Source organism: Diospyros lotus, chromosome 6 (genome assembly GCF_014633365.1).
Source record: "Diospyros lotus cultivar Yz01 chromosome 6, ASM1463336v1, whole genome shotgun sequence".
Classification (NCBI taxonomy): Eukaryota; Viridiplantae; Streptophyta; class Magnoliopsida; order Ericales; family Ebenaceae; genus Diospyros; species Diospyros lotus.
The window spans coordinates 12494430-12521226 of NC_068343.1; the positions used below are offsets into that span (position 1 = coordinate 12494430).

Sequence of the window (26797 nt, forward strand, 5' to 3'; positions counted from 1 at the left end):
AGGAAATCAAACTGAATTATTTTTTTTTTTTTAAAATAAATTAAATCGACTGGATCTCAATACTTTGATTCTGTCATTGAGTCTCTCAAGACCCGTCAAGGCAGGCATGCAGATTGCAGTAAATACATTTCTCCAACTTATGAATGAATTTTAATTTCATGTTCATATATATATATATATATGAAGTGAAGAGGCTATAGTGCTCCAAAGGGGCCACGCACTGCAACCAACAGGAACTGAAATTAAATTGGCATAATGGCCTCAGTCATTCTTCAATCATTCTCATACGAATTTTTGATAGTGCTTAATCGACAAAGTTCATTATAAAGTTTTGAAGTTTATGTCAACTTTTCAACCGTCAATCATTGCACCCGGTAAGACAAATGCCAACCATCCTCAATCACAGAGGCCTCGATTTGCTATTCTTACGTTATTGTCGTTATGTTTCATATTTTATTAGCTCTATTAATTATTTTATTATACTGTTATTTAGATTTGTCCAGCATTAAATTCAACAATTTTTTTTAACAGAAAACCCATGTTTTGCATGGCCTTTTTAAGCCAAGAGGTTGAATTTTTTTAAAGTTATAGACTTTTTGATACATACCACGAATTAAGTGAACTAGTCAAAATATTAGGATTTAAGGCATAGAGGCAGCTCAACTAACTTGGAGTCTTAGGCAAAAAAATTTATCGAAATCTTTTTAAGAGTATTAACTTTTTTTTATAAAAACATAAATAATACATATTTTTACGAGAAAATTCTATTATCTCATTAAATTAAAAAAGAAAAAAAAGTTAAAATTCAATCAATTATAAAATACAATATAGTGAATTTTCAACTAAAATACAATATCTAAGAGATCAAAAGAAGCCAACCTACTACAATAAACAAAATAAAACAAAAAAAACTAATTTTTCTTTAAAACTCTAAGAAAGTCGATGCAAGTCAAGCAAAAAACTATCCATTCTTGATTCTCATATAGAAATAAACAAAACAAAGTATTAAACTAATAGCATTAAAAAGATAAAGTTCACCAATAATGAGTAAATTTTCATTATATAAATATGCGTTGAACTATATTCAGTTTTATATAAAATTAATTTTTATTGTCTTTTGAGATTCAAAATTGTTGATTAAATCTCCATAATCAAGTTTATCTAATAAATCATGTTCAATGAATAATATAAATAATTCATTCAATCTTTCTTGTGATATAGTTGACCTCAAATATGACTTTATCAACCTTAATTTTGAAAAAATCATTTATGTAGAAGCCACTAAAACTGGAATTATTAACAATATTCTATAAATAATATATGCATTCGAAAAATAATTGACTCACTCTTCTGATGTAATGAAAAATTTCTATTGAACTATTTTTTTTCTCTTGAAAAATTTCTCTTAACACTCTTAATTTTAAAAATAAATCTAAACCATCTATATATATCTAAAAGTCCATCATATTTAAAAACGGTTTTAAGATTCAAACAATACCCTTTTAAAACATTTTCATCCATTGATTCTAATTTCTTGAAATTACATAAAAATCTAATTTTTTTTTCATATATTTCAAATTGCTCATAATTTTTTGGGTTTAAATTTTTTTAATAAATTATTTATTATTAAAAATAAATAAATAAATAAATTATAAATTTTTAGAACCTTTGAACTTGGGAGCCTTAGGCCGCCGGCTCTATTAAGGCACAAGTGAAAGTGGAAGAGGAAAAGGCCATCAGTTTGAGCTGCCCATGTATATATATATATGTATGAGTCGTTTTACAGGATCTGACAGACCTATCGAGCAGCTCACAGAATGAGATAAAAAAGACGATTTTGTCCCCGTCCATTTTACAAATTTACAAAGCGGGCCATTGCCCCCCCTCCCGATCTCTGGTGCGTCTCCCCTGCCATGGTCGCCGCCTCGCCTCGTCTCCGTCGTCTCTCTGCCATGGTCGCCTCGCCTCAGTCGCTTCTCTGTCATGACCGTCTCGCCTCGCCCTCACCGACAGTCGATACAGTGAGTGTCGACGAGGCGACCATGACAGAGAGGCGACGGAGACGAAGCGAGACAACGGTAGCGAAGCGTGACGAGGTAATGGCCATGGCAGGGGAGATGTACCAGAGGAGGAGGGGGGAATCCATGGGAGGGGGAGAAAGAAAGCAAGGCGTGAGAAAAAAAATTAATTTTTTACTCCCTTTCAATAAATTTGTCGGTGAGTTTGCCAGACTTTCTAGCATTTCCCCTTTCAGTTAGTGTTGGATATAATTATAATATGAACTCTGGGTGTGGGACAATCAATTCTGAAACCAGCTATTTGACAGTGAGAGTGATCTGCCTTGAAATATTGATTATTGATAAAAGTAGGTAGGATAAATTAATGTTAAAAGTTGATTCCAACCAGCATGCATATATGGTGTGATTAGATTATTATTATTATAGTCAAAAGATTTTTCACTGTGACTACTTGCTTTTAATTTGATTGCTTGATGTTGATGGCCTCCCTCAGCAAAGGTTTTTTCATCTTAAGTTGACGACAGCTGCTTTATTCACTTAGGACAGGTGTCCGGTGGTGATGATGTTTCAAAGTTTGACTGTAATTAGACGTTTGGCACAGTTACATTGGTTGGGATCGGAGAGGGATTTTTTTGGGTGTTGGGTTTGAACATATTTGCGATTTGGAAGTTTATTTCACTTTCAGTTTAATTAATTACTTTTATTTTGGCGTGTTTTTCTTATTGTTATGAGACTTTGATTGATGATATTAAAAAACTATATTTTTGGCAAGATTAACAATATATAGTCAACCTCACATTCCTCCTTTTGTGCGATGGCAGTTGAATTTGACTATATAAGTTGGGTCAATCTTTTAGTTTGGACTCCTATTTGTTGGAGGACTCTTTAATAGAGATTTGTGCTTAATTGCCTCTAAACTTAGGTCAATATTATGTTATTTTTATTCGTTAATTTGTCTTTCATATGTTTCATGTATCTAAAAAAATAATAATAATTCTATCATGTGTGTGTGTGTGTGTGTGTGTGTGTGGTGCTTCTTGGGGTTATGTAATTCTTGTAATAAATAGTAGTTGTTCATGTTTGTTTATATAAAAAAACATTGGATGAAAGTAGGGATTAGGCGATGATTAGTGGACAGGAAAAGCAGGCACAATTTGGGGGGCAAGAGCGTGGTCAAGGGGCCATGGTGATGGGATGGGTGGGGTGGGGTGTATTAATATTATGGCTAAGGATTGGTGTGGGTTAAGATGTAAACACTTTGACTCGGTTTCCTTCACCAATTTTCAATCTCAACTCTGTCCAGGTCTTGATTGAATTTAATTTCTTTTATTTGGGAAATTTCCAGTAATGTGCAGTCAGCAATATCAAGATCACAATGACCACTGCCTAAACGGGTTTGGTTTGGTTTGTTTCACACGTGGGCGAAAACATATAAAAAAAAGTAAGGGAAAAGAGTATCGATGGAGTTGTAAGGAAAGGAGAAGCAGCGAATTGGCGTCTGTCATCTCCACTAATTCTTTGTTTGGTTCTTCATTGATCTTTCACCATCGACCCCAATCCCATTAATCGGCAGCAGCCTTTGCCATATATGCATGGGATGGGAGAAGGTTAGTAGATTTTAGGCCATAGCGAGCAACATTAGATATGTGTTGATTTTAACCCTAAATCCTAAATTGGATTCACGAGATGTTTTAAGTATTTAAACTATCCCTACTTTAAGAACCCCTTAAACTTTTTTTATGAAAAAAAATGTTAACCTTAGGACTCTTAAATTACAACCTTAGATGAGAAAACCCTCACATAAACCCTCTTAAACACTCTCGGATGCAATGTAAATGTAAGAACATAAAACTGAACAACAAAAAAGAAAATAACTGAATTTAAAAGATCAAACCAAACAGCATTAGGCGCAGATTTATCCTGAATCGGAATGCCTTTGGCAATCTTACATCCAGCCTTCAAACACTCACCAAGAGCAGCCTTTATTTCCAGACAGAAGATCAGTACAAAACCCAAGCTCTCTCTCAATGCTATCGCTCAAGTACAACCCTTGTTCACTACAAGAAAATTCAAGAACACAATACACATGCCTCACTATCTCTAGAACAACGAATACTCACAATAGAAGAAGAGAACTTGACAAGAAAGAGGAATTCTTAGACTGCTGCCTTGCCCTCTTATTTATAGAGGAGGCAGACACACTTAGGCAACTAACTAACTTAGGAAAATTATATATTAACCCCAACAAAATGTACTAATTACACTTAACCTCTAGTTGCCTAATTTCTTCAGCCAAAACTACTCTTTTATATTCCTTCCGGTTCTGCTATCTTCTAGGACAAAACTCGAGGCAAACTTCAACAAAAAACTTTCACCCAATGGTTTATTACCAAAATAAGACTCATATAAATTATATAAGTCCAAAATTAAATTTCAAGCCTTTGGTTTTGTTTCTTATGTGTTGACCCGTATCCACTTTATAGAAGTCTAATAAAAATTCTACCATTTTCCCTCTAATGCGTAGAATCTAATATAACTACCATAAGACATAATGTTGGGATATTGGTCCAATATTTTTTAAATTTTATTCCTATTGCAATTATAAGTTATTCATACATCTCCTATGCCTTATATTTTGTAAAACAATTGACAATTAGAAAATTTAGAGTCAAAAAAAAATTTTGTTGCATTATAAAATATTCCTAATCTATTCATAATAACACAACTTATTGTCAATCACTATCCCATATTTGTCATGCATCTAAGTTGCTTTGTTTTAAAATAGTTTGAGTTATTATCTATTATGATGTTATTTTTTGTAACAATAAAAAGGTGAAGTTCCACCTATTTTGAACATTTATCGAAAATTATTTATACAATAGACCAAATCCAATAACTACTTGTTTCCAATCTCACAAATGAGTATCACTACTATGGATTAAGGACAAAACACCCCATATTTAAACTAATGCTTAATTAAACACTTGTAAATCGTTTTATGCACACAAGTTTAGGATATAGCATATACATCTATTATGAAATAATTATTCATCTAAAATTAATGAAAGTTCGCATTTTAAATGCTCAATGACGTAACCAATGTTGCTAGTATTGTCAAATGAGATTATTCTTATCTTATCACCAATGTTGTAATCATGATTGGTCTCTCTAATTTTATTTGCAATTAAACTACCCTTATGTTGTTCTACCAATAAATGAAATCTTTTTCTTTTTTTTTTTGAATTATTTACCTTTTTCCGACCTTGATTTATTAAAATCCTTCAAATGAGTCAACAATGCTCTGTCAATTTGTGCCAGGTTGCGAGTTGCATACCCTTAACTCATCACAACACTATGTGCTTGGTTTAGGCAAGCACAACCCATTTGTCATAATAATGAGCCATGTCAAGTGAAACGAATAAGCGACTAGTCCAACTCATTTGACATCTTTAAATTATTTATTTAAATATTAAAAAATATATTTAATATAATGTCATCATATCATATGATATTTTAATTTAGTTCTATCTTATTACGTATATAAATTGTAAAAGCCTTGCAGTGAGTAAAAATACTCAACATAAAAAAAACAATCATTATATGTTCAAGATCTGTATACGATAACTGAACTATAATACCATATTTCAAAATAATGAGGTAATATCACATTTGCATTCAATGTTTTCTCCCCAATTGAAGATACAACGCTGATTTGGGTAGGAGGTCCACTTCAATATTGCATTGAACCTTTTCATGGGGCAGAAAAAGTGAAGAAAATGTCCCAAGTCAACACAAGAAGCTGCTATTGTTAATTGTTTGCACAGTACTGCAATAAAATCAATCCTTCTATTGTTTGCACAGTAATAATTAAACATGAGTTTCTTCATTGTCGACCCAATAATACAATAATTAATAAGCCATAAAAGTATAAACTGTATGTTCCCCAACTACAAGAGGTTGGCTCATTTTTCTGTTCCACTGAAAATGGTTCAACTGATAGGGGACTTGCAAGTGCAGGCAACTGCAGATGGTTCCCTGGGGGTGTCTTTTCCATGTTTAACAACTAAAAATTCCCTAAGGAGAAGAAATATCTCGTCTCCTCCATGCACCCAGAGCTGCAAATTCAAGAAAAATGTGTTGGAAGAAGCAAACCTATAACACGACTTCGATGGCTTAGTCTAATTGCTGTTGTGAATCCAGTGACTCCTCGGCAGGACTTTGATTGTGCCCACCAGCATCCACTAAATCGCTATTAGGACTTTGATCAAGCCTCCCATCATCTGGCTCAGAAAAAGCTGCCTCGGGAAAGAATTCTTCATCTGGAAACATTCTGTGAAACAGCTGCCACACACAGAAAAAAGCACCAACTCCTAATCAAAACCATCCGTGATTTTCTTTTTCTTTTTCCTTTTTTATTTTTATGAATTTCATGACAATTGAGTGTTAATAAAGAGCAACGCATGTAGAAGAAAAGAATGAAATCCTTTTGGGAAAAGGTGAATTAGCAGTACCTCCTTGGTTGTGTCCAGAAGATCACTGTAATTCAGATTTGCATCTGGCATAGGGGTAGAGGTAATGGATCCAAATGAACTCTGGAATGAACATAGGCAACCATCAAAAGCCTTTAGGGTTAAGTAAATAACACTTTCTAACATAATATATTTCATCAACCAGTATAACAATTCAGGTTCTCAGACAACATGGCAATAATTTAGAATGGTCCACATGCACCACATGACAAGTTTAACCTCACCTTTCATACTTATTTCTATTCACTTCATCCTCCGAATAACCAACATCATTTTTCTCCTTCTACCATTTCAAACTCTTCCAAAGATCTCCAACCCTCTTCGCCTAGCAAAATACTTAAAGATGAAAGCTCTTTCAAGACTGATTAAGAAATTCCCATTGTAGCCCCCAAGTGAAGAAATCCGTTGAATACCATTGTAGAAAATAATCTTCTATTGGAGTTTATTTTTCTCATGGTTGGGAAGAAAGGGGCAGAAAAAACCTGATAAGGCTTCAAAAAGAGGGAACACCAGATTGGGATAAAGAATAATGATTTAGGGTATAATACCATAGGTTTAGAAGTACAAAATCTACTGATAATTCAGCTCCATACACAGCACACGTCCATGTCAAGAATGAGAACATACATCAATACTATTAACTACTTGGATCAGTGACTGGATGTGCAACACAGCTGGTAATGCATTATCCAGGACTTTATTTTGGCTCTCAAAATTTGTCTTTGTCCACAAAATTAGACAAGCATCCTTAAGGCAGGGTGCCTTTTTTATAAGGAAAAATAAACATTACATTAAGAAGTGCTGAAGAACAGGGGGGTATGACAAATAGACAGAAGGTATGCAAAAAGAACTTTCTATCAAGATATAGCTTCCCCTTGAAACTAAGTAATGATATAGTGGAAACAGGAAAAACCTTTTTGAACAACATATAAAGATTTATATGTACAGTATTTAAGTAACTAGACATCATGTCCACTATATACAGAATGGTAAGCAAAGAGACTGAACCTCTTCCTAGCCACCTCATAATGCTCTTCATACAAAAATGTAATCTCTGACATAGGTCTTGTGCAGCAAATGCCTTCCAAAAGAAGGCATCCTCAGATCAGAAAGCACCCGTCCTCACTAAAACAGAAACTGAACTTGCCACATGCAAAAACTTCAACATCCTCTGTCAAAATTGAAAATAGCAATGCCTCAAAGAATGTGCAAACTTCACCTTGAGGTTCTGGTAAAGCTCTTGCTAGGAGAGTGCACAAAACCCCACTTTCTGTAAGTTCATGTAAATTGCTACAACCCTATCTGAAGCAATCATATAAACCTCCAGATATTTGTCATCCAAAATAAGAACCCAATGCAAAGTTGTCTTGGTATCTCTACATTTCTGTCTATTTACATGCACCCACATTTTTAGAGTTGTCCCTTATGTTCCATCCATATATTTATGTCTGTTTATGCATGATACTTTAACCGGCATTTTGGATTTATCCCTTTAGCTTACACTAAATGAAGAGCTTTGACTTTTCTTTTCTTTTATTCTTTCTGTGCACTGGTGGACAAATTATTTTAAGTGGCTATAAGAGTGCTTCCAAGAAGGGAAACCTATCTCATTCCCAAAAAGAAACAATCTCTTCCAACCTGCAAGCCTCTTTCTTCTAACTATAAATTAAACCAACTTGGTTCCAAATGAAGCCCCCCTTGGTGAAAATCTTAAAATGCAGAATATACCCCACATACATGCCAAATCCTAAGCAAGGATAATAAATTCATCACTTCAACACCTTTAGCAACAATAACAAATCATTTTTTGCCAACTTTATACCAAGGTCTGATGCCACTTCCTAGCATAACAGGCACCCCAAACGCAACTAATTATCATATGCTTCATCCAAAATTCTTTTTTTCCAGTGCCAAAATAGAAAGTGAGAGCTATATATGCTACCACCCTATCACCAACCATGGAACCCCAACACACTACCAAGCTCAGGCCTTGTCAAGAGTTAAGCTCGATGCTTCTGGCTAAAAAAGGGGAAAAAAAAACAGAGAGAGATTAGAAAAAGGTAGATTATCAGGTCTCAGACCCCCAAGCTAGAGGATCCTCTCCAAGAATCATCAACCAATAACACCAATGCCACCAAACCTTAACCCCACTAGGTGGAGTCTAGCCAAGAGAATCTACACAACAACAAAAACAAGAAGGGGAATCCTGGTAGGGTGCATGCTGTTTGAGGCAGAAGAAATGAGCTGTTCCTACAAGATACTTGAATTAGTAAAATAATAATGTGAATGCATGTAAGGAGCAGGAGCAGAGATAGCCTCAAGATTGGAAGAAGAAATGAGCTGAAAGGAGAAGTTCTAGCCGGCATACAGCTGGAAGAACAATTTGAGCTGAGAAAGTGAAGTATTGGCTACTAGAAGACATTACATGGCTGAAGAATGGAGTAAAAGCTAGCATACTTAGCTGAAGGCAAAACAATTCCAGTTGGAGTGAGTTGAGTACCTTGCAAGAGGAGAGAATGTTGTGATGATACTTTATGCTTGAGATAATTGCACAGGGGAGGTTGAGAGTTAGTTGAGTTGGTAGTTTGAGACTTTAGCTTTCAGTTTTAAATAACTAACAACGAAAGTTATGAGGCCCTGTATAAGAGATAGACTTTTATATTGGATCATTAATGAGAATGTCAGATTCCTAATCTGACAAGTGAATTCTCAATCGCTTGAGAATGGCGAGAGAAAGAGAGAATTGTGAGAATCAGAGAGAAAGAGAGAACGAGAATTGAGAGGAAAACTAATTTTCAGATTTCATTTAACATGTGGGGTAGGCGTAGATCAGTTGCTTTTATACTGATCTATGGCCTAAATGGGCGCCAAAACAGTTATCCCACCCACTTACTTAACAACTTGCCCGATAGCATACTAGAACATTCCTCTAGGTATGCTTATCCGTGGGCTTTTATTTACACAGGGCCTCAGCGATCCAAGCCTACATTCAACATTCAACTAACATAAACAACCCCCCAAAGCATTTCTTGTCCTCAAGAAATTTGTAAGAGGTTGGCAGTGTTTGGAAACTGTCGGAGAAGGTCTAGGAGGTACTCCCAAGTGTTGTTGTCCTCATAGAGAGATGACCATTTGACTAGGACCTGGACGAGGGGGTCTCCATTTCTACGGATTACTGTTCTTTCTAGGATGGCTGAGGGCACGACATCCTCCTTTTCTTCTCTGGCCATGGGAGGCAGTGAGGTACTAAATCTTTGTGTACCTATGGCCTTCTTTAGGAGGGAGACGTGGAATACTAGATGCAACTGTGTTCCCTCCGGTAGATGTAACCTGTAGGCCACTATCCCTATTTTCTCTACTATGGGAAATGGCCCATAGTACTTGGGGCTTAGCTTGTTGATTGGCTAATGGGACAAGGCCTTGAGATGCTGTTGGCCAAGCTTTAGGTAGACCTCCCCCACTAAGAATACTCATCCGCTCCTTTTCCTGTTGGCCATCTGCTTCATTCGGTTTTGTGTCTTAGCCAATTTCGCTTTCACTAATCTCATAGCCTCTTATCTTTGTTGCAAGTAAGTTCCCACAGTCGCCACGATAAAATGTCTGACCAGAGTTGGTAGGAGCCTTGGTTTATAGCCGTGGGCCTCAAATGGTGTCATCTGGATGGAGCTGTGAAAAGTTGAGTTGTATCACCATTGGGCAACTGCCAACCATTTGTGCCATCCCTTGGGTTGTAGGAAACTAAAACATCTTTAAGTATAGCTCCAAGGATTGATTCACCCTTTCTGTTTGGCCATCAGTTTCAGGGTAACAGGCTGTAGACATCAACAGCTTAGTGCCTAGAAACCTCATCAACTCCTTCCAGAATAAGCTGGTAATATTCGATCCATGTCTAAAACTATGGATTGCGGTATGGCATGCAGCTTCACCACACTATCCATGAATATCCTTCCTACTTCTTGTGTTGTGAACAGGAGAGATAAGCCAACAAAGTAGCTGAATTTAGAGAACCTGTCCACCACTACCATAATGCAATCCTTCCCTTCTGATCGCGGAAGGCCCTCTACAAAATCCATAGTGACGTTAGTCCATACTTGGTCTGGTAATGGTAGGAGTTGTAGAAGGTCCGGATGAGCCACTGTCTCATGCTTACACCTTCTGCACACATCACACCTCATCACATAGTCCCAAACATACTTATTTAGCTGAGGCCAAAAGAATATTTGTTGTACCCGCCTGTAGGTGTTTTGAATGCCAAAATGCCCTCCAATGGGAGATTCATGGCGTGCATGTAGGATTTTTCCCATCAACTCTTCACTGTCCCCAATGACCAGTCTTTATACCGGATTACTCCATTGTTTAGTGAGTAATCTGGTCTGCTATTGGCATCCACACTCAACTGTTCCAATAACCCCTTGGCCCATTCTCTTTGTTGATAGTTGTTGGTCACTTCTTGTAGACAATCTAGGACTACTACTGAAATGGCTTCATAAACTCCCTCTTCTTGGCAGCAAGACAAAGCATCTGCTACTATATTTTCTTTTCCTTTTCTAAATTGGATGACATAATCCAATCCCATAAGCTTGGCCATGCCCTTCTTTTGTAGTTGGGTGTGCAACCTCTGTTGTAGTAAGAATTTGAGGCTTTCATGATCGGTTTTTATAATGAATTTTCCCCCTTTCCATATAGTGTCACCATGTTTCTACTGCCTTGAGGACTACCATCAGTTCCTTCTCGTAAATGATGAGGCCTTGGTGTTTAGGGGCCAGGGATTAGCTTAGGAAGGCCAATGGCCTGCCATCCTAGGAAAGAACTGCCCCTATTCCATGGTTGCTAGCATCAGTCTCTAGCATAAATGCCTATTGAAATCGAGTAGACCTAGCACTGGAACTTCACTTGGGGCTTTTTTCAACTTCTCAAAAGCTTCCTCCGCTTGAGGGTTCCATTTAAAACAGTCCTTCTTCAACATCTCAATTAGTGGTTTGCTTATTGTTTCATAATTTCTTACAAACTTCTAGTAGTACCCCGTAAGCCCTAGGAACCCTCCCAAGGCCCTGATGTTGGGGGGTTTTGGCCATGCCACTACTACCTCAATCTTCTTGGGATCTATCCCTACTCCACCAACCCCTGAGATGATATGCCCCAAGTATTCCACTTGTTTTTGTGCGAAAGGACACTTTGGCCTCTTGATATACAATTTATTAAACCTTAAGATCTCGAATGTAGCCTTAAAGTGGTCTAAGTGTTGGTTAAAAGAGGGGCTATAAACCAAGAGGTCATCAAAGGAAACCAACACAAACTTTCTGAGGCAAGGCTCAAAGATTTGGTTCAGGAGAGCTTGTGATATGGTCACCAATCAAGACTCGGCCCAAGGCCGACCCAACCAAATCGGAACAGTATTACCAAAATAGTAGTGTCATAATGTTATTTTAATACTTCTTAAGTTTTAGAATTCTACTTGATTTAGGATTCTACTTTATATTTCTACTTGATTTAGAATTCTATTTCATGTTTCTACTTGATTTAGGATTCTACTTCATATTTGATTAGGATTTTATTTTTCTTAGGATTCTAGTTAACTTTTGTTTAGGATTTATTTCTATTAGGATTTTAGTTGGATTTTGTTTATAAATATTAGATGGATTTGAATTAGCCAAATACTATAAATATGCTTAGAACCTAGAGTTTGTAATCAAGTTTTCTCAATACAAATTTCAGCAACCTATTTGGGTTTTCTTAACAAAACAAGTCTTGTTTTGCGTCTTCTTAAAAGCCAAACTTCGGTCATTGAAGTTTGCTCTTTCAAGGGTTTATTTTGGTGTGTTCTTTCACACACACGCTACACGCTGCGTTAAGTGGTATCAGAGCGGTTCATCAACCAATCAGATGGCCAATCTTGAAGGTAACGGTAGCAACCAGCCTCGTGACGGTGATCGGGGGCTGCCCGCGATTTGGAGAGCAATCGAAGAACAGCAGGAAATAACTCGTACAATGGAGCAGCAATTGGAGCAAATCCGCAACCAATTGGACGTTTTACAACGAGTTAAGGATAATCAGAACCGGACTAATGGCATGAATCAAGCCGGCTATGTTAAACCGAGAAGACCAACCATTAATCCTGTCCTCATTAATCCTAGAAGACCAATGATGGATGATAGCAACGATGAGGATGATCTTGGTCGTATGATAGCCAACCCTAGTGCTAAAGGGGTTAGGAGGAATGCGCAGCAACACAACCACTGGGGAAACGATGAGTATAAACTAAAGAATGGCATTTTGATGAGTTTGGAGCTTAATTTGGAAGATTATGTTGTCCCAGCAACCTCAACGTCTACAAACTCAAGTCTGATTTATGCTGCTAACATGACAGAAACTCCAAAGTTATTGACTCATACTGGAGTATTTTCCAGTCCCGAGGGCTCAGGCATTGCTTCGCAATCCAATGATGGTGGCGTTTCTTCTGATCGACTTGCGACTGTAAAGGAGATGGAGGTCATGGTAGCAAATCCTTCTACAGTTTATTCAAGCTTTAGCATGGTTGAATCTAAGGCAATAAGAACATATTCACCTTCACAATTGCAAAAGCAAGATAGTCACATGGGTCTCTTTGTGGAATGGGGTGTTGGATCTCCTAGGCTAGTTAACTCAATTGCTGTTATAGCTGATCAAGTGCTTAGACCAAAGGAGGATTCAAGCATCAATATTTTAAGTGATGGAGAGACTGCTGGTAATCATGGAATGAGCTTTTATTCGAAACAGTTGCAAAAGAATGCTTCTCCTGGCAAGAAAAGTCTACGAATGAATTCAAAAGCCGTTGAGGAGTCAAAATCAAGAAAGCTAATGAGAGGAGAAAGACTTGTGATAAGATCTACCAAATTAGAGAAGCGCTCAAGATGGAATGTTCAACATCCTCAATCTAATAGTAATAATACAATGGAGGTAGAGGGCAACAAACATGGCAATGGTTGGACCCATGCCAATGCAGATATGGCTAAGAAGGGGAGGAATGTCTTTGCTCATGTTCCTTTAGCAGAAAAGTTCAAGCAGTTCAGGAAGATGTCAAGCAAAGGTTGCACAAATAAGAAGTACAAGGCGACAGCTGACAAGCATAGAAAACACAAGGTATTTGAGATTGGAGATAAAGTTATGATATTCTTGAAGAAGGAACGGATTCTAGCAGGACAACAGAACAAGCTCAAGCCAAAGAAGTATGATCCTTACAAGATTACAAAAAAGATAAATGATAATGCTTATGTTGTGGATTTGCCTAATCATATGGGTATTTCCGAACATTCAATGTGGCTAATCTCTCTTTGTACTTACCGGATGTGGATTTGTCCAAACAGGATCAAAATTCGAGGTCAAATTTTTTCTCAAGTGAAGGTGAATGATGCGGTCACCAATCAAGACTCGGCCCAAGGCCAACCCAACCAAATCGAAACAGTATTACCAAAATAGTAGTGCCATAATGTTATTTTAATACTTCTTAAGTTTTAGAATTCTATTTGATTTAGGATTCTACTTTATATTTCTAATTGATTTAAGATTCTATTTCATGTTTCTACTTGATTTAAGATTCTACTTCATGTTTGATTAGAGTTTTATTTTTATTAGAATTCTAGTTAACTTCTATTTAGAATTTATTTCTATTATGATTTTAGTTGGATTTTGTTTACAAATATTAGATGGATTTAGATTAGCCAAATACTATAAATATACCTAGGACCTAGAGTTTGTAATCAAGTTTTCTCAATACAAATTTCAGCAACTTATTTGGGTTTTCTTAGCAAAACAAGTCTTGTTTTGCATCTTCTTGAAAGCCAAGCTTCGGTCATTGAAGTTTGCTCTTTCAAGGGTTTATTTTAGTGTGTTCTTTCACACACACGCTACACGCTGCGTCAGCTTGGAATGTGGTTGGTGCATTTGTTAAACCAAAGGGCATGACAGTGAATTCAAAGTGGCCATGATGCGTTTTGAATGTTGTCTTGGAAATGTTGTTAGGATCTATCCTAATTTGATAGTATCCCGACCTTAGGTCCAGCTTAGAGAAAACAAAGGCATGTTTAAGTTCATCCAAAAAGTCTTCAATGATTGGAATAGGGAATTTATCTTTAATGGTAATGGTGTTGAGTTATCTGTAATCGATACAGAACCACCATGAACCATCTTTTTTCTTAACCAATAAGATGGGAGAAGCAAATGGATTATGGTTGGGTCGGATTATAGATTGGGTTAGCATATCCTTAACAAGCTTCTCGATTTCAAATTTGAGTTTTGGGGGGTATCGATAGGACCTAATGTTCACTGGTTCAGCATTAGGTACAAAGGGTATGGTGTGGTCCAAGGATCTTTGAGGGGGAAGGGTTTTAGGCTCTACAGATCTTGGTATTCAATTAAAAGTATATCAAGGAGAGCTAATTTGTGTACCTGCCACATGGCTATGAGTGAGGAGTCTTCCTGTTGTGATCTTCCTTCAGCCTCTAATTCCAACTGTCCAGTAGCCTCAATTTAGAATAGTTGGGCTACTTGTGATATCTTCTTCTTGAACAGCCTTTGCAACTTTTTTCCCTTGATCATCTTACATGCTCCCACCTCCATACTTCCTTGTAATACTACCCTCCTCCCATCCTTCTCTAGGGTAACCTCCATTTTGTTAAAATCAAAGCTGATTGGACTTACTTCCCTCATCCAATCAACCTCGAGTACAATGTGGCATCCCCCTAACTTCAACAACCTTAGGTCAGCCTGGTAGTCCTCCCCTTGCATTTCCCAACAAAATCCCAGGCACGCGGATTTGCTGATGACCCTACTTCCATTGGCCACGGTTACAGACAGTGGTTGGGTGCAGGCTAATGGCCACTTCAACTTTTTAGTCGTGCCCTCTTCTATGAAACTGTGGATACTCTCACTATCAATTAAGACCGTGAGGGAGCTATCTTGGACCTTACCCTCCACTTTTATAATCTAGTTGTTGGCCATCCCTTTTATAGTGTGCAAGGAAATGGCCCCTCCTCCCTCTTCTTCCTCCACAATAATTTATTCCTCTTCTTTCCCTTCTGCTCCTTTCAATAGGAGTAGTTGCTTCTTACATTGGTGCCCTGGTGTATATTTGTCCCCACACCTAAAGCACAAACCCACAATCCTCCTTTGCTCAATGATCTTATCTCTTGGGACAAGCTTGAGTGCCTGGGGTGTATTGGTCAGATACTTCACCCCTGTTCCTCCTCTAAAATTTTCCTTGCTCTACATCCTACCTCCAGACGACATCATCCTTGGATTCATTCCCCTGCTCAGCCCCCTCTGCTTCATCATCAAAGCCTCAACGATCAGTTCTTGTAATAGTGCATCTTCTGCTACCTCTTACACTAATCTTGGCCTCATCATCTTTACCATGGACCTGAGATCATCACTCAATCCACTAATAAAACTCGACACAAAATACTCCTTTGTTAAGTAGGGATTTCTGTGGAGCATAAGCGACTTCAGCTCTTCAAATTTGAATTGGTACTCATGAACCGTCCCCATTTGCTTCAATTTATTGAATTCTTCTACAATGTCTACCATCCTCTATTCGTCAAACATTTCACAAAGTCCTCTGGCAAATTCATCCCAATTGTAGCCTTCTCTCACCCTAGACCAGCCTTGAAACCATATATCTACATCATTTAGGTATGCTAAGGCCAAGTTAACTTTCCGATCCTCAGCCACCTGATGGATATTGAATAACTTCTCGCATCTTCGAATCCACCATCTTGGCTTAGTCTCATCAAACACCGGCAACTCTAATTTGGGCATTGGAAAATTATTGTGACCCAAATTCACCACCATTCTTGGTCTCCTCTCCACTACTCCTTCACCCATCCCCAATTGATCACCCCCCAATTCAAACAATCCTACCGCCCTATGACTCATGCCCATACTTGGTAGTATTGGATCCAACTGTTCACGAAGGGGAAAGTTCGGGGATATTCTTACATGCGCCTTGTTCGAGAACATCAACATGAATTGCTGCATTTGATCTTGAACCATGTTACTATGCTCCCACATCTCTTCTCTAATCTGGTTGTGCGTATCTCCCCACAACTGATCTGCCACAACTTCCAACTTTTTGTCTACCGCTCTAATCGCATCCTCCATACTTCCAACCCGTTGTTGCACCTCGGTCATCGTAGCAATTACTTGTTGTAACTACATCTCCATTTGTTTTATGCGAGTACCGTCAGCCATAGTATCTCAACCTCCGAAAACGTCAGCCAAGAAAGTGCAATGATACCAATTTGTCAGATTCCTGATCTGACAAGTGAACTCAATCGCTTGAGAATGGCGAGAGAATTGAGAGAATCAGAGAGAGAGAAAACGAGAATTGAAAGGGAAAAGAATTTGAGAGATAAACTAATTTCCAGATTTCATTCAACATGTGGGGTAGGCATAGATCAATTGCTTTTATATTGATCTATGGCCTAAATGAGCGCCAAAACGGTTATCCCACCCACTTGCTTAACAACTTGTCTGATAGCATGCTAGAACATTCCTCTAGCTATGCTTGTCCGTGGACTTTTATTTACATAGGGCCTCAGCCTACTAGATCCAGGCCTACAACCTATTACATGGGTCCAACATTCAACTAACATAACAAAGAAGTATTATAATTCATTTCTTTTTCTCATAATTTTCTCCTTCCTCTACTTTCTATCGACTTCTTCCATTGTTAAATATCTCTTAGACCTTAAGTCACTGTAAGGACCACTTGATATTTAAAAGTGAGAGCTTGGCTAACAAAGGGAGGGAGGGAAAACCCCGACAAGGGCCATTTCTATATCATATTGTCATGGTAATCCCCCATTACTCAACATGAAATGCACATCCAGAAACCATTTAAAAATAATTTCAGGATTGGCCAGTCCCTAGAAAAGAATTATGAGAACCCATCAGATTGCTGCACTGATGATAGACTTTCACCATTAGCACAGATCCACTTCCAATTGATATTAGTCTGTGAAATCACACAAATGTGTTTAGAAGATCTGATGTGCTTATAATAGCTTAAAGGAACATCCAATCACGAAACACCAAAAAAGATAAATAAATAAACTTATAGAATCACTAAACATTAGCAAACAACAGGAAAAGAGAAGGGGTAAAAGACAAAACTGAGAATGAGCGCTTAACTGTAGCCATTTCCTGTATATACAGAGCACTCCAGAGTAAAGTGGGCTTCACTTCTGCATTCTCACTTTCACCACTGGAACTACTTTCAGGTGTTCCAGTAATAGGGACTGAAAACATGGCATTTACAGCTGCATGCAGTGATTTTTTTCCTTCAATGGCATCATTACACAAAGCTGAAAGATACAACACAAACCTGCCAAAGAAATAAACAGTATAGATCAACTCCTACAAATGCTTCCTCCCATATACCAACTATGCAGCATATTTTTGATAACCTAGAACAGAATAATCAAAACTCTACAATATGCTCTTAGTACAAGTTTCACTAACTAAAAGTTTAGAACTACTACCAAATCACCAATAACTTTAAACAATGAAGGTGAAGCAATATAAAGTTTAAAAAACCTAATCGGGGATTAATACTCTACTGGAGCAACCCAATAGTACAATATTCGCCTCCTACCTCTTTTTACTAGGAAAGATGGAACACAATTATTACTTGTCAAAAAAATTAAAAAAAAATAAAAAGAAAGAAAGAAGAGCAACCAATCAAGTAGCCACAAAAGGGTCAATCCAGGGCATACCCTATCTCCATGACCACAATCATTTTTGTCACAATATACAACACAGTGATGATCTTGCGTTTGCATAACTGTTAGGACACTTAGGAAAATTATTTCCCCAACAAAAATGCAGAAACAGTTGGAGAATAAATTGATAATAGTTAGAGAACTTCAGAAAATCAGGCGAAAGTTGTGATCAAGATCTTTTGATACATAGAAAGTTCAATTCATCTTTTTCTTTTCAATGGACAAGACTGCTAAATTTTTATGTTGATAAAATGTTAGTATCATATAAGTAAACCTACAAAAGGAAGTGCTCTTAGCATAAAAACAACATTTAGAAGCATTTATGTAAAAGAGTGCCAAAGATCCTCCTCAAGTTCCATTTTACCATGAAATCCCTATACAACTACAAGTTTGGGTTTTAGCCTGTCATTCAATCAGGTGTCAAGGCGCTACAGATAAATATGCTTAAAGAATGCATTTTTTTTCTTTTAACTCATAAGAATTATATTACAATGTGAAGTTACAAAATCAAGAAAAAGGAAGATTTATTCATTTGAAATTACAGGTCATCTTTAATGGTGCATTAAATATAAGTCCTTTGTTACATGCTAGCTTTCATTGCTCGCATTCTGTATGTATAACTGAAAGATTAGAAATTTAGAATACACATCAAAACTTGATTGATGTATGACAACATGAAACTTCAAATAATGGATTGACGTTAAATCCTTATTAAATATAAAACATTTCGAAGTAACCAATAAAACAAAGTATGCAGCACAAATGAAATGTAATGAAACAGGAAATATCAACATATACTCTCAACACTTATGGGCTATTGCTCCTGAAAGAAGTACCAAAGGATAACAAGATCATCATCCAGTTAAGTATGCCATCTCAATTGTCTGCATTAAGTGCCAGAAAAAAGATCCTTTGCTGCTCTTTCCAGAAAAAATAATATAATAAGCACCCCATTCAAGGGGAAGGTTGTGTACAGCAAGACCCTTCTCAACCCATGCAAAGTGGGGAGCTTCACAAACTAGGGACGCCCTTTGCATGTGTTCCATATGTAAAACAGATCTGAATTCACAGCTAATAATCAGCAGGTAGTTATGTCCTTTCACTTCTTTAATCCAATAGATAACTAGATCCATGGCATGTAGATAGGTATTTTTTGTCTGGTCCAACCAATATTTCTGGTCAGTTTGAAGATCAAGATATTTTACAAGTGCAGGAATGTAACACATCATACTTATTTTCTTTTTATGACAAGGAACCTCAAAGCCTCAGCCACCACCTGCTGTTATCAATTAACCACAAGGTGCACCAAATAGGAAGCACATCCAAGACCTCCAACTTTACAGCTGGTGCACAAAAGTTCACAGCATCTTCCCATAAATCCTCCAACCTAAAACGCAAAAAAAGAAAAAAGAAAAAGAAAACCTCTATTTCTAACTTATGGCATTCTTAGGTTTGACAAGAAAATCTAAGAATATCTGAAAAGTTGCACCGGCACAAAAAATCCAAATAATAGCCCCCACTTTTCAAACACTTGGCGAATGACATCTCAATCCATTGAATACTCACCATTAACAAATTTGAGATGACCAGCCAACTATGTACTATATATTTTGCCATTATTAACAAGCTACTTGAGAAATACTGTTTCTTGATGGCATGACCAATCTAGTTGAAATGAGCACATGGTTATCATTGAGAAAAAGTTTAATAGATTTTTATTTCATGTGATCTTGGTATAGCAACCCGAAGAAAAAAGTATGCACTACAAATTGTATTAGTTATTAAAAGGTAGAAATAGAGAACTGTTTCAAATTCAAAGACAATGGCCACAAAATTCAATTACATTGCTAATAATAAAAGTGGGTGGTGAAGAAAAGAAATGAGCACACAAGCAAAGAAATTAATTGTAGATCGCGCGTGTGTGTGTGTGTGGAGGAGGGAAGAAAAAACTTACATGCCACTTGGGCAAACAGCTAAACTGCTACCAATCTGGAGAACTCGGATTGATGTGGCCTGCTCTGGGTATAGAGCTGGAGATAAAATAGTAGCCACTAATAAATAATATGATGTGTGCCACCCCTCATGCAAAATGCAATAATAAATGGTGCTCACATTTAGGAGGATATACAACCAGAAAAGTTGAAGCATCTGGCTTCAAGGAACTATTTGTGATGCAAATTCCCCTGGCCACCTTCTTCCCAACACCTTGAGGCCCAAAATCTTTTAATGTACCTTGCAGGAATTCTGAAGATGATTTAACTAGTGGTGATGGTATGACAAATGATGGTCCAAGGATCAAGTGAAGGCTGAATAATTCCTGACCAGAAGCCAGCTCAACACCTTTGTAACTCCCAGTATCCTGCAAATTTCTCAAAAGATTACAAAATATTATCCATTAACACTTGATTAACATCAACCTTTCATTTCAAAAAAATGAAATGTGAGAGCAAATATTCAAACCTTGTCCATCAGTAGAGCATTTACAGGCATTCGAAGAACCTACATGATAAAAGTTTTAAAATTTAAACAAGTCTTATAACCACTAAAGCAAAAACCAACATTTCTGGATCAAATTCATCTTTATTATCAGTAAAAACTGTATTCAGAATGCGAAAGAATCCTCAACCATAAAACAGTTTCAATAGTAGTTGTCAGGATTGAACATTAGACAAGTAATGCAGTAGAAAAAGATGAATACTCACTTCAACTCATCTACATAACCAAGCATTTGATATAGCCAGAAATGGGACAGATTAAAACGAGAGAACATGATAAACAAGGGTCAACAAATTCAGAAGATGTAGTTATAACAAGAACTATCAGAGCATATTAAAACCTTTTTGTAAACCATTTTTACAATTGATAAAATATTACGACAAAATTCTAATATTTTCTAGAGGTCATGCTAAAACAAAATTTCACCAAGTGAAAAGACCAGGTTTTCAGATTTTTCTGTTCTTTTCTTTTCTTTTTTCTCAAGACAACTAACAAAAAGAAGGATGGACCAAAAAAGGAATAAAGGCAATATGCAGAAAACATAAAAGGCAAATGCTGCTCTGCAAAAAGTTAATCAACAAAGTAAGCAGAACTAAAGCACCAAATTCAAAAAAAAACAAAAAACAAAAAAAAGAGCAGTTAGTAGAATGGACCAAATGCCCCCTATCCTCAGAGGTCCTATATATTCATTTCACACAAAATGTGCCACATCACAAAGACAGGAGTAAGGATTTGAATCTATTCTGAATCAGATGCAAAGGGTTGCAACCCCAAGTAAAGAAAAACTGTCATCAAAGCCAGAATAACCCACTGAAGGCCAACATATGGAAGAAAAAATCTCCAAATCTCTCTGGCTACCAGACATTGAAGCAATAAATTATTTGTCAGCTATCTGCCTACATGAATCAATCACAAACTACCATCTAGCCCTCACATTGCTAACTTTAAGAAGAGTACTATGAGTGGCTGTCCAGGCAAAGAAAAAAGTCCTGGGAGGAGCTTTCAATCTCCAAATAACTTTCCAAGGAAGAACATGCCTCAATGACAAAGAGCACCACAGCACAATCTAAGCAAGAAACTTCTAAGCATAGGCCTCCAAATCCATCTATCCTAATATTGACCATCTGGAGAGAGGTCAAAAAGTAAGTGAAAGAAAGTGATCACCAAATCAACCCCCCAATCATAAACATATCTCAGAAAGCTTGGGAACCAAACACAAATATGTGTTTTTGTGTGTGTGTGTGTGCGTGTGAAATTTTCAAAGTTTAAATATAAAGAATAAAGATTTATGTATCAACAATTTTCAACCCAGAACTTTACAAAATTCGTATATATCTCTTCCCATGTTTATTATCAAAAAAGAAAGGGAATAGCTCCATTCTCAATTTTTAGTAACAACCTGCTCATCCAACACCCCCCCGGCCTCCCCAAACCTCCTTTATTAGTAATGGCACAAGAACGAGAGTAGAGACAAATTATAATATGAAAAACAAGATCAGTTGGCAAACTTAAAAAATACAGTAATAACAAGAAACATTGCAGATTGTCTTAAAAAAAAATGACTGCAAAATCAGATATTCAGTTGGAATCACCCAGAAGAAGAGGACGCATTTTAGTGTAAGTTTCTATTACAAGTCCAAACATTTTAACGGAAGTTTGTATTACAAGTTTAAGAGGCTAAAAGCCTTTTTAAACTGCAGTCCTAGTGTCTAGGTGCCCTTTAACAAGGTATATAAACCACTAAATGTGAAAGCTAATAAGAGGACTTTTATGGGACAGCAAGTAGATCAGTCAGATTCCGTCAAAGTGGATCCATTTAGTGGCAGAATCTACAAGCGGTTTTCTCATAGAAAGAAGAAGGCTTAGGCAGGGCTAAGTGTCCTAATATAATGTTTTAAAATATTCTGCTATGTTCTGTTTTCTTTTGTCAGTTTATTTTCTATTTTTATGTCGGTTATGTCAGTTATTAGTATGTGAATTTGTCTAGATCTGCTATTCTCTAGGAAGCAGTTTCAAGTTCTAAGATGGCAGTTATTTCTTCTAAGATAGCAGATGATGTGGAACATCTAGCAAGTGTCTATTTGGACCAAATAGACAAGCAAAAGCCAGCCTGAAAGAGTCCGAAAGAAGCTTGATGAGCCCTCACAGTTTTAGGGTTTCCTATGCTTCCCACTTCACTTAGAATTTAACTTTTGTTTTCTTTTCCCTGATTCAAATAGGATTTCCTTTCTTGGTTGATTAAGGTTTAGGGTTAGCCTATAAATATTCTTGTTCTAAGTTTAGAGACCAGCTTTTGAATAATATCAGATTTCTTCTCCTAAATTTGGTTTCGTCCTCAGTTTCAACGTGAAACTGGTTAAAATCGCTTCCTACACTGCGTCAGCAGTTATTCCTCTACTTTCCTAAAAGACTTATATGCAGTTCAGAGGGGAATGAACATTTTTGTGCAGTATTTTTCAGAAAAGTTTTGAGTACTTTCTTACTCAAGGAGATTGTTGGGTTCTTTCTTGACGAGCCCAAATTTTCTAGTCAAGATAGGTCAGAAAGGGAGAAGATTGCAGAAGCATTCAGCAACTTCTTTTTCTGATTATTCTGTTTCAGGACCTATAACCAGATCCAGGGCTAGGGAATGTACCAAGGACCCACACTAGGAACCATCACTGTTCTCAAAATGTCAAATATCAGTAAAATTACAAATTGCAAAGTAAAAATTTCTCACGTAGTGGCAGAGATAAGGTTTGTTTACATATAAGAAGGGGATAGAAAAACCATTTCTATAGATATTCAAGCATTCACCGGCAACAAACAAATAGTGACTAGACTAAGGTGTACAAAACCCAGCAGTTTCTATCAGTTAAAAAAGTCCCTGCAGTATGCACTTAACCGTGCATTTCCAAACAAGGTTAGAGAGAAGAAGAAAGGTTCAACAAAAACAGTATGAAACCAAGAAGATGCTACTGATGATGAGTGCACCAATTTCTGATCATTAATCTGGGGCTTCTATCCATTGAATATATAGCATCACAAATGTTAAAACATTGAAAGATGGAAATGGAAAACAGAAAATGAAAAAATTAAGGCAGAAAATAAAGTTGCGAAATAAAATTATAAACGTTGGGGCCACATTCAGCCATTCTTGAATAAGATATGTATCAAGACTGATCAAGAAAAGGGTGCAATGAGAATGCATAGCGATAGATGCCACCAAGCAAATGCAGCTGAAGCCATACCAGACAGAACTTACATATACACAACCCTTGACTGCAGCACGACGGCAAAATGCCTGAGGCAGTTCCCCTTGGCCATAAATAGGGTAAAGCAATGCACCAGGTGCATTTGGAAACCTGAAAGGTTGAGAAGAGCAATGAAGAAGATTATCAAAGACTAAAGAATATATCAAAGCATTTTGTGGGGGTAAAAAGAGGACAAGAGTGGGAGAGCAAGCGAAAAGGAGCAAAGGTGGAGTCATTGATGAGGTATGCTCAATGTTAGAAAAGCACTTAAGTCCATTTGAAGAATTCATTGTTATTATATGAGTTCAAACTACAAGCAATAATAAAAAAATGGAAGACAAGTGTAAGCTTCCTGCTGCAGTGGCTAACCATTTTAGTGAAGTATTTCTCATTTCACCTCTGCAAAATAATCGCTTGCATGATGACCTCTGTGCTTTCAGTAGTGCTATAATTGCATTATTCTGGTGATAATTTCAATTGTGAAACATCAATACCCTACAATTTGGGGATATCTTATCGAGACAGTCCTGGCAAGTTGTCCCATGTTCTATGGTGCTGAAACAAATGAAACAAGAAATCAACTAACCAATGGCATTAGTTGTACAAAGTGGCTAGTTCCTTAAATTCACATTCAGCACCCCAGCTGTTACTGTTCCACCAAGAAAACTGACTGTGCATGGATTTGCATTGCTGCCTCTTTCTTTTTTTTCCTTCCTTTTTTATGTAGACCCAAAGACAAAACAGAAAATTCCCTGAGCCAAGTGGATTGATCTCCTGCTCTATGTCTTCACATTAGTTCTTACACTTGGGTGATAACTGACAAGAATTTAGCAATGAGCAGCCAATTATTTAATAAATAATGTTTTATACTATACATTTTAAAATGGAATAAAAAAAGAGGAACATGCTAGAAATAGGAATGGCTTCACCTGTCACGTTTCTATTTCCAACCAACTTGACATCATTATCTTCATTGTTCTATGTAAGAAAACAATTCATTGCCTGTTCTACTCCACTTAAGATGCAGTTCTATTAACATTATCTAATAAATCGCAATCATAATTTTAGAGAAACTCCTGAAATATAAACCCAAAGATTGGCAACAACCTGCCAACTGAAGAGTGGTAAAGCGCTAATCGATTTATTCCATCCCTTGTCTTCAGAACATCTTTACAAACCTCCAACTTGTCTTGATCATAATCAACCATTGCTATTGCATATAGAATAATCCTACATGGAGAAAAACTATGCAAGTGAGGTGCAATACTAAAGAACACCAAATATGAATACAGATACAAAATAAACATTGGATATGGCACAAATATCAATTAGGCATTTCAATCTGAAAATGGAGGATAAAAATAACGGGAAAAAAATATCTTCAAACAAGGAAACCCCAATGGAGCATCTGAACAAATGATCACATGGAATGGGTATGAACTTGAATAGAAAAGCCTATGTCCTTGTCTAGATAGCCAGCATTTGCACAATTTGCATGGACGTATGATGTATCTCTACCATGCAAATGTCCACATTTTCAATTTTTTCAAATCAAATCAAACTGGAAATCCAAGACAATTAGCAATTCACAAGGCAGAGTAACAGAATATGAACTCTCACTAACAGATAAAGAAAGGCGGTTTGGTCTGTACGATTTTGTCTTCGGCGGCAACCGCATTTTGTTCAAGAATTCAACGAAAGGACTCTCCAAATCCTCCTCCGGAATCCTCCTACTACTATCACCGCTCTCACCATCTCCCGATTCAGCTGCCTTCAAATGCCCCTCAACAAGCTTGAAGAAGCGCCCCAACCGATTCTTCTCGGCAAGACCTAGATTTGCATCCTTGAATATCGCCGACCGCGAATCAGGCACACTCAACAAGTTCCCTTCACCGCCACACAAAAAGCTCGCATCAACACTCTTGAACTCCATATACTGACTAGCGCCTGATTTCAGTATGAGATCAACGGCTGTATCGGCGCAGAACAGAACCCTAGGGCCAGCCAAATCGAGATTGAATTTCCTGGAGAGCTCAAGAGGTTCGGCGAAGTGGGAAGATATCTCGACCTCGGAGTACATGGGCCGGGAGGCCAGATCGGCTGTGGTGTGGTCGCCGCCGCCTGGTGTGGCGGACGGCGGCGGGGAGTGGTGGGAAGATTGGGATTGTAGGAAGGAAGTGAATTCGTGAAGGGGAACAGAAGCAAAGTGACTGCCGTAGAAGGGATTGGGATCGAGGTGGAGGACGGTTTTCCCGGCGGCAGAGGCGGCGGCGGCGAGGATGGATTCCGGCAGCCCTGTCCCGACGATGATGATATCGAAGTTGGTGGGGTCGATAGGTGGATACGATGAAGTGTCCTCCATTGCGGCGGCGAGAGATTTGCCCAGCGTAATATGTTTCCTTCACCGCCGGCGACGTTTTACATTCAGGTTCACTTCAAAGCCTGACTTGTAGTAGAGAACACCGTTGACGGTGTCAGTTTTCAAGTAGATACATTGTTTTAGCTGATTTAATTCAACTTCCAAAATAGAGAAGAGAAAGAAAGAAATAATCCCAAGTGGCCTAGTCTAATGAGAAGAGAAAATAGATTAGCCTTCTACTTATTAACTCTTTTAAATTTACAATTTATGTCATGACCTGAACAAAATAAGTATGACATATATGTAATATAAGTCATGCTACTAGAAGGGAGGATTTTATAAGGGGTTTAAATGTAGGTGTTTTCGGGATAAATTAAAAGATTTATCACAATAAATTCACGATATT

General features: G+C 37.3%; 1 protein-coding gene across 2 annotated transcripts; it reads right to left on the bottom strand.

Annotated features, from left to right (window-relative positions):
• Positions 1–5845: 5845 nt before the first annotated feature.
• Positions 5846–26584, bottom strand: LOC127803623 (rab escort protein 1). Of its 2 annotated transcripts, XM_052340013.1 has the most exons (10): positions 25685–26584; positions 25140–25262; positions 24044–24143; positions 20764–20802; positions 20626–20662; positions 20416–20547; positions 20258–20333; positions 17714–17906; positions 6530–6610; positions 5846–6359 (listed from the first exon to the last, which is right to left on the bottom strand). In XM_052340013.1, exons 1-10 carry the CDS (start codon positions 26392–26394, stop codon positions 6192–6194), a joined length of 1659 nt encoding a protein of 552 aa, XP_052195973.1. In that variant the 5' UTR covers positions 26395–26584; the 3' UTR covers positions 5846–6191. The 2 variants fall into 2 exon arrangements, with proteins under 2 accessions (XP_052195973.1, XP_052195972.1); XM_052340012.1 differs by having other exon boundaries at positions 20416–20662; positions 25685–26581.
• Between the last annotated feature and the right edge of the window lie 213 nt (positions 26585–26797).

Coding starts and splice junctions, on each gene's coding strand:
- LOC127803623 (XM_052340012.1), bottom strand. CDS start 26,394: ATGGAGGACACTTCATCGTATCCACCTATCGACCCCACCAACTTCGAT. Junction 24,144..25,139: donor TACCACTCTTCAGTTGGCAG/GTTGTTGCCAAT, acceptor TCAACCTTTCAG/GTTTCCAAATGCACCTGGTG. Junction 6,611..17,713: donor ATATACAGGAAATGGCTACA/GTTAAGCGCTCA, acceptor TGTTCATTCCAG/AGTTCATTTGGATCCATTAC.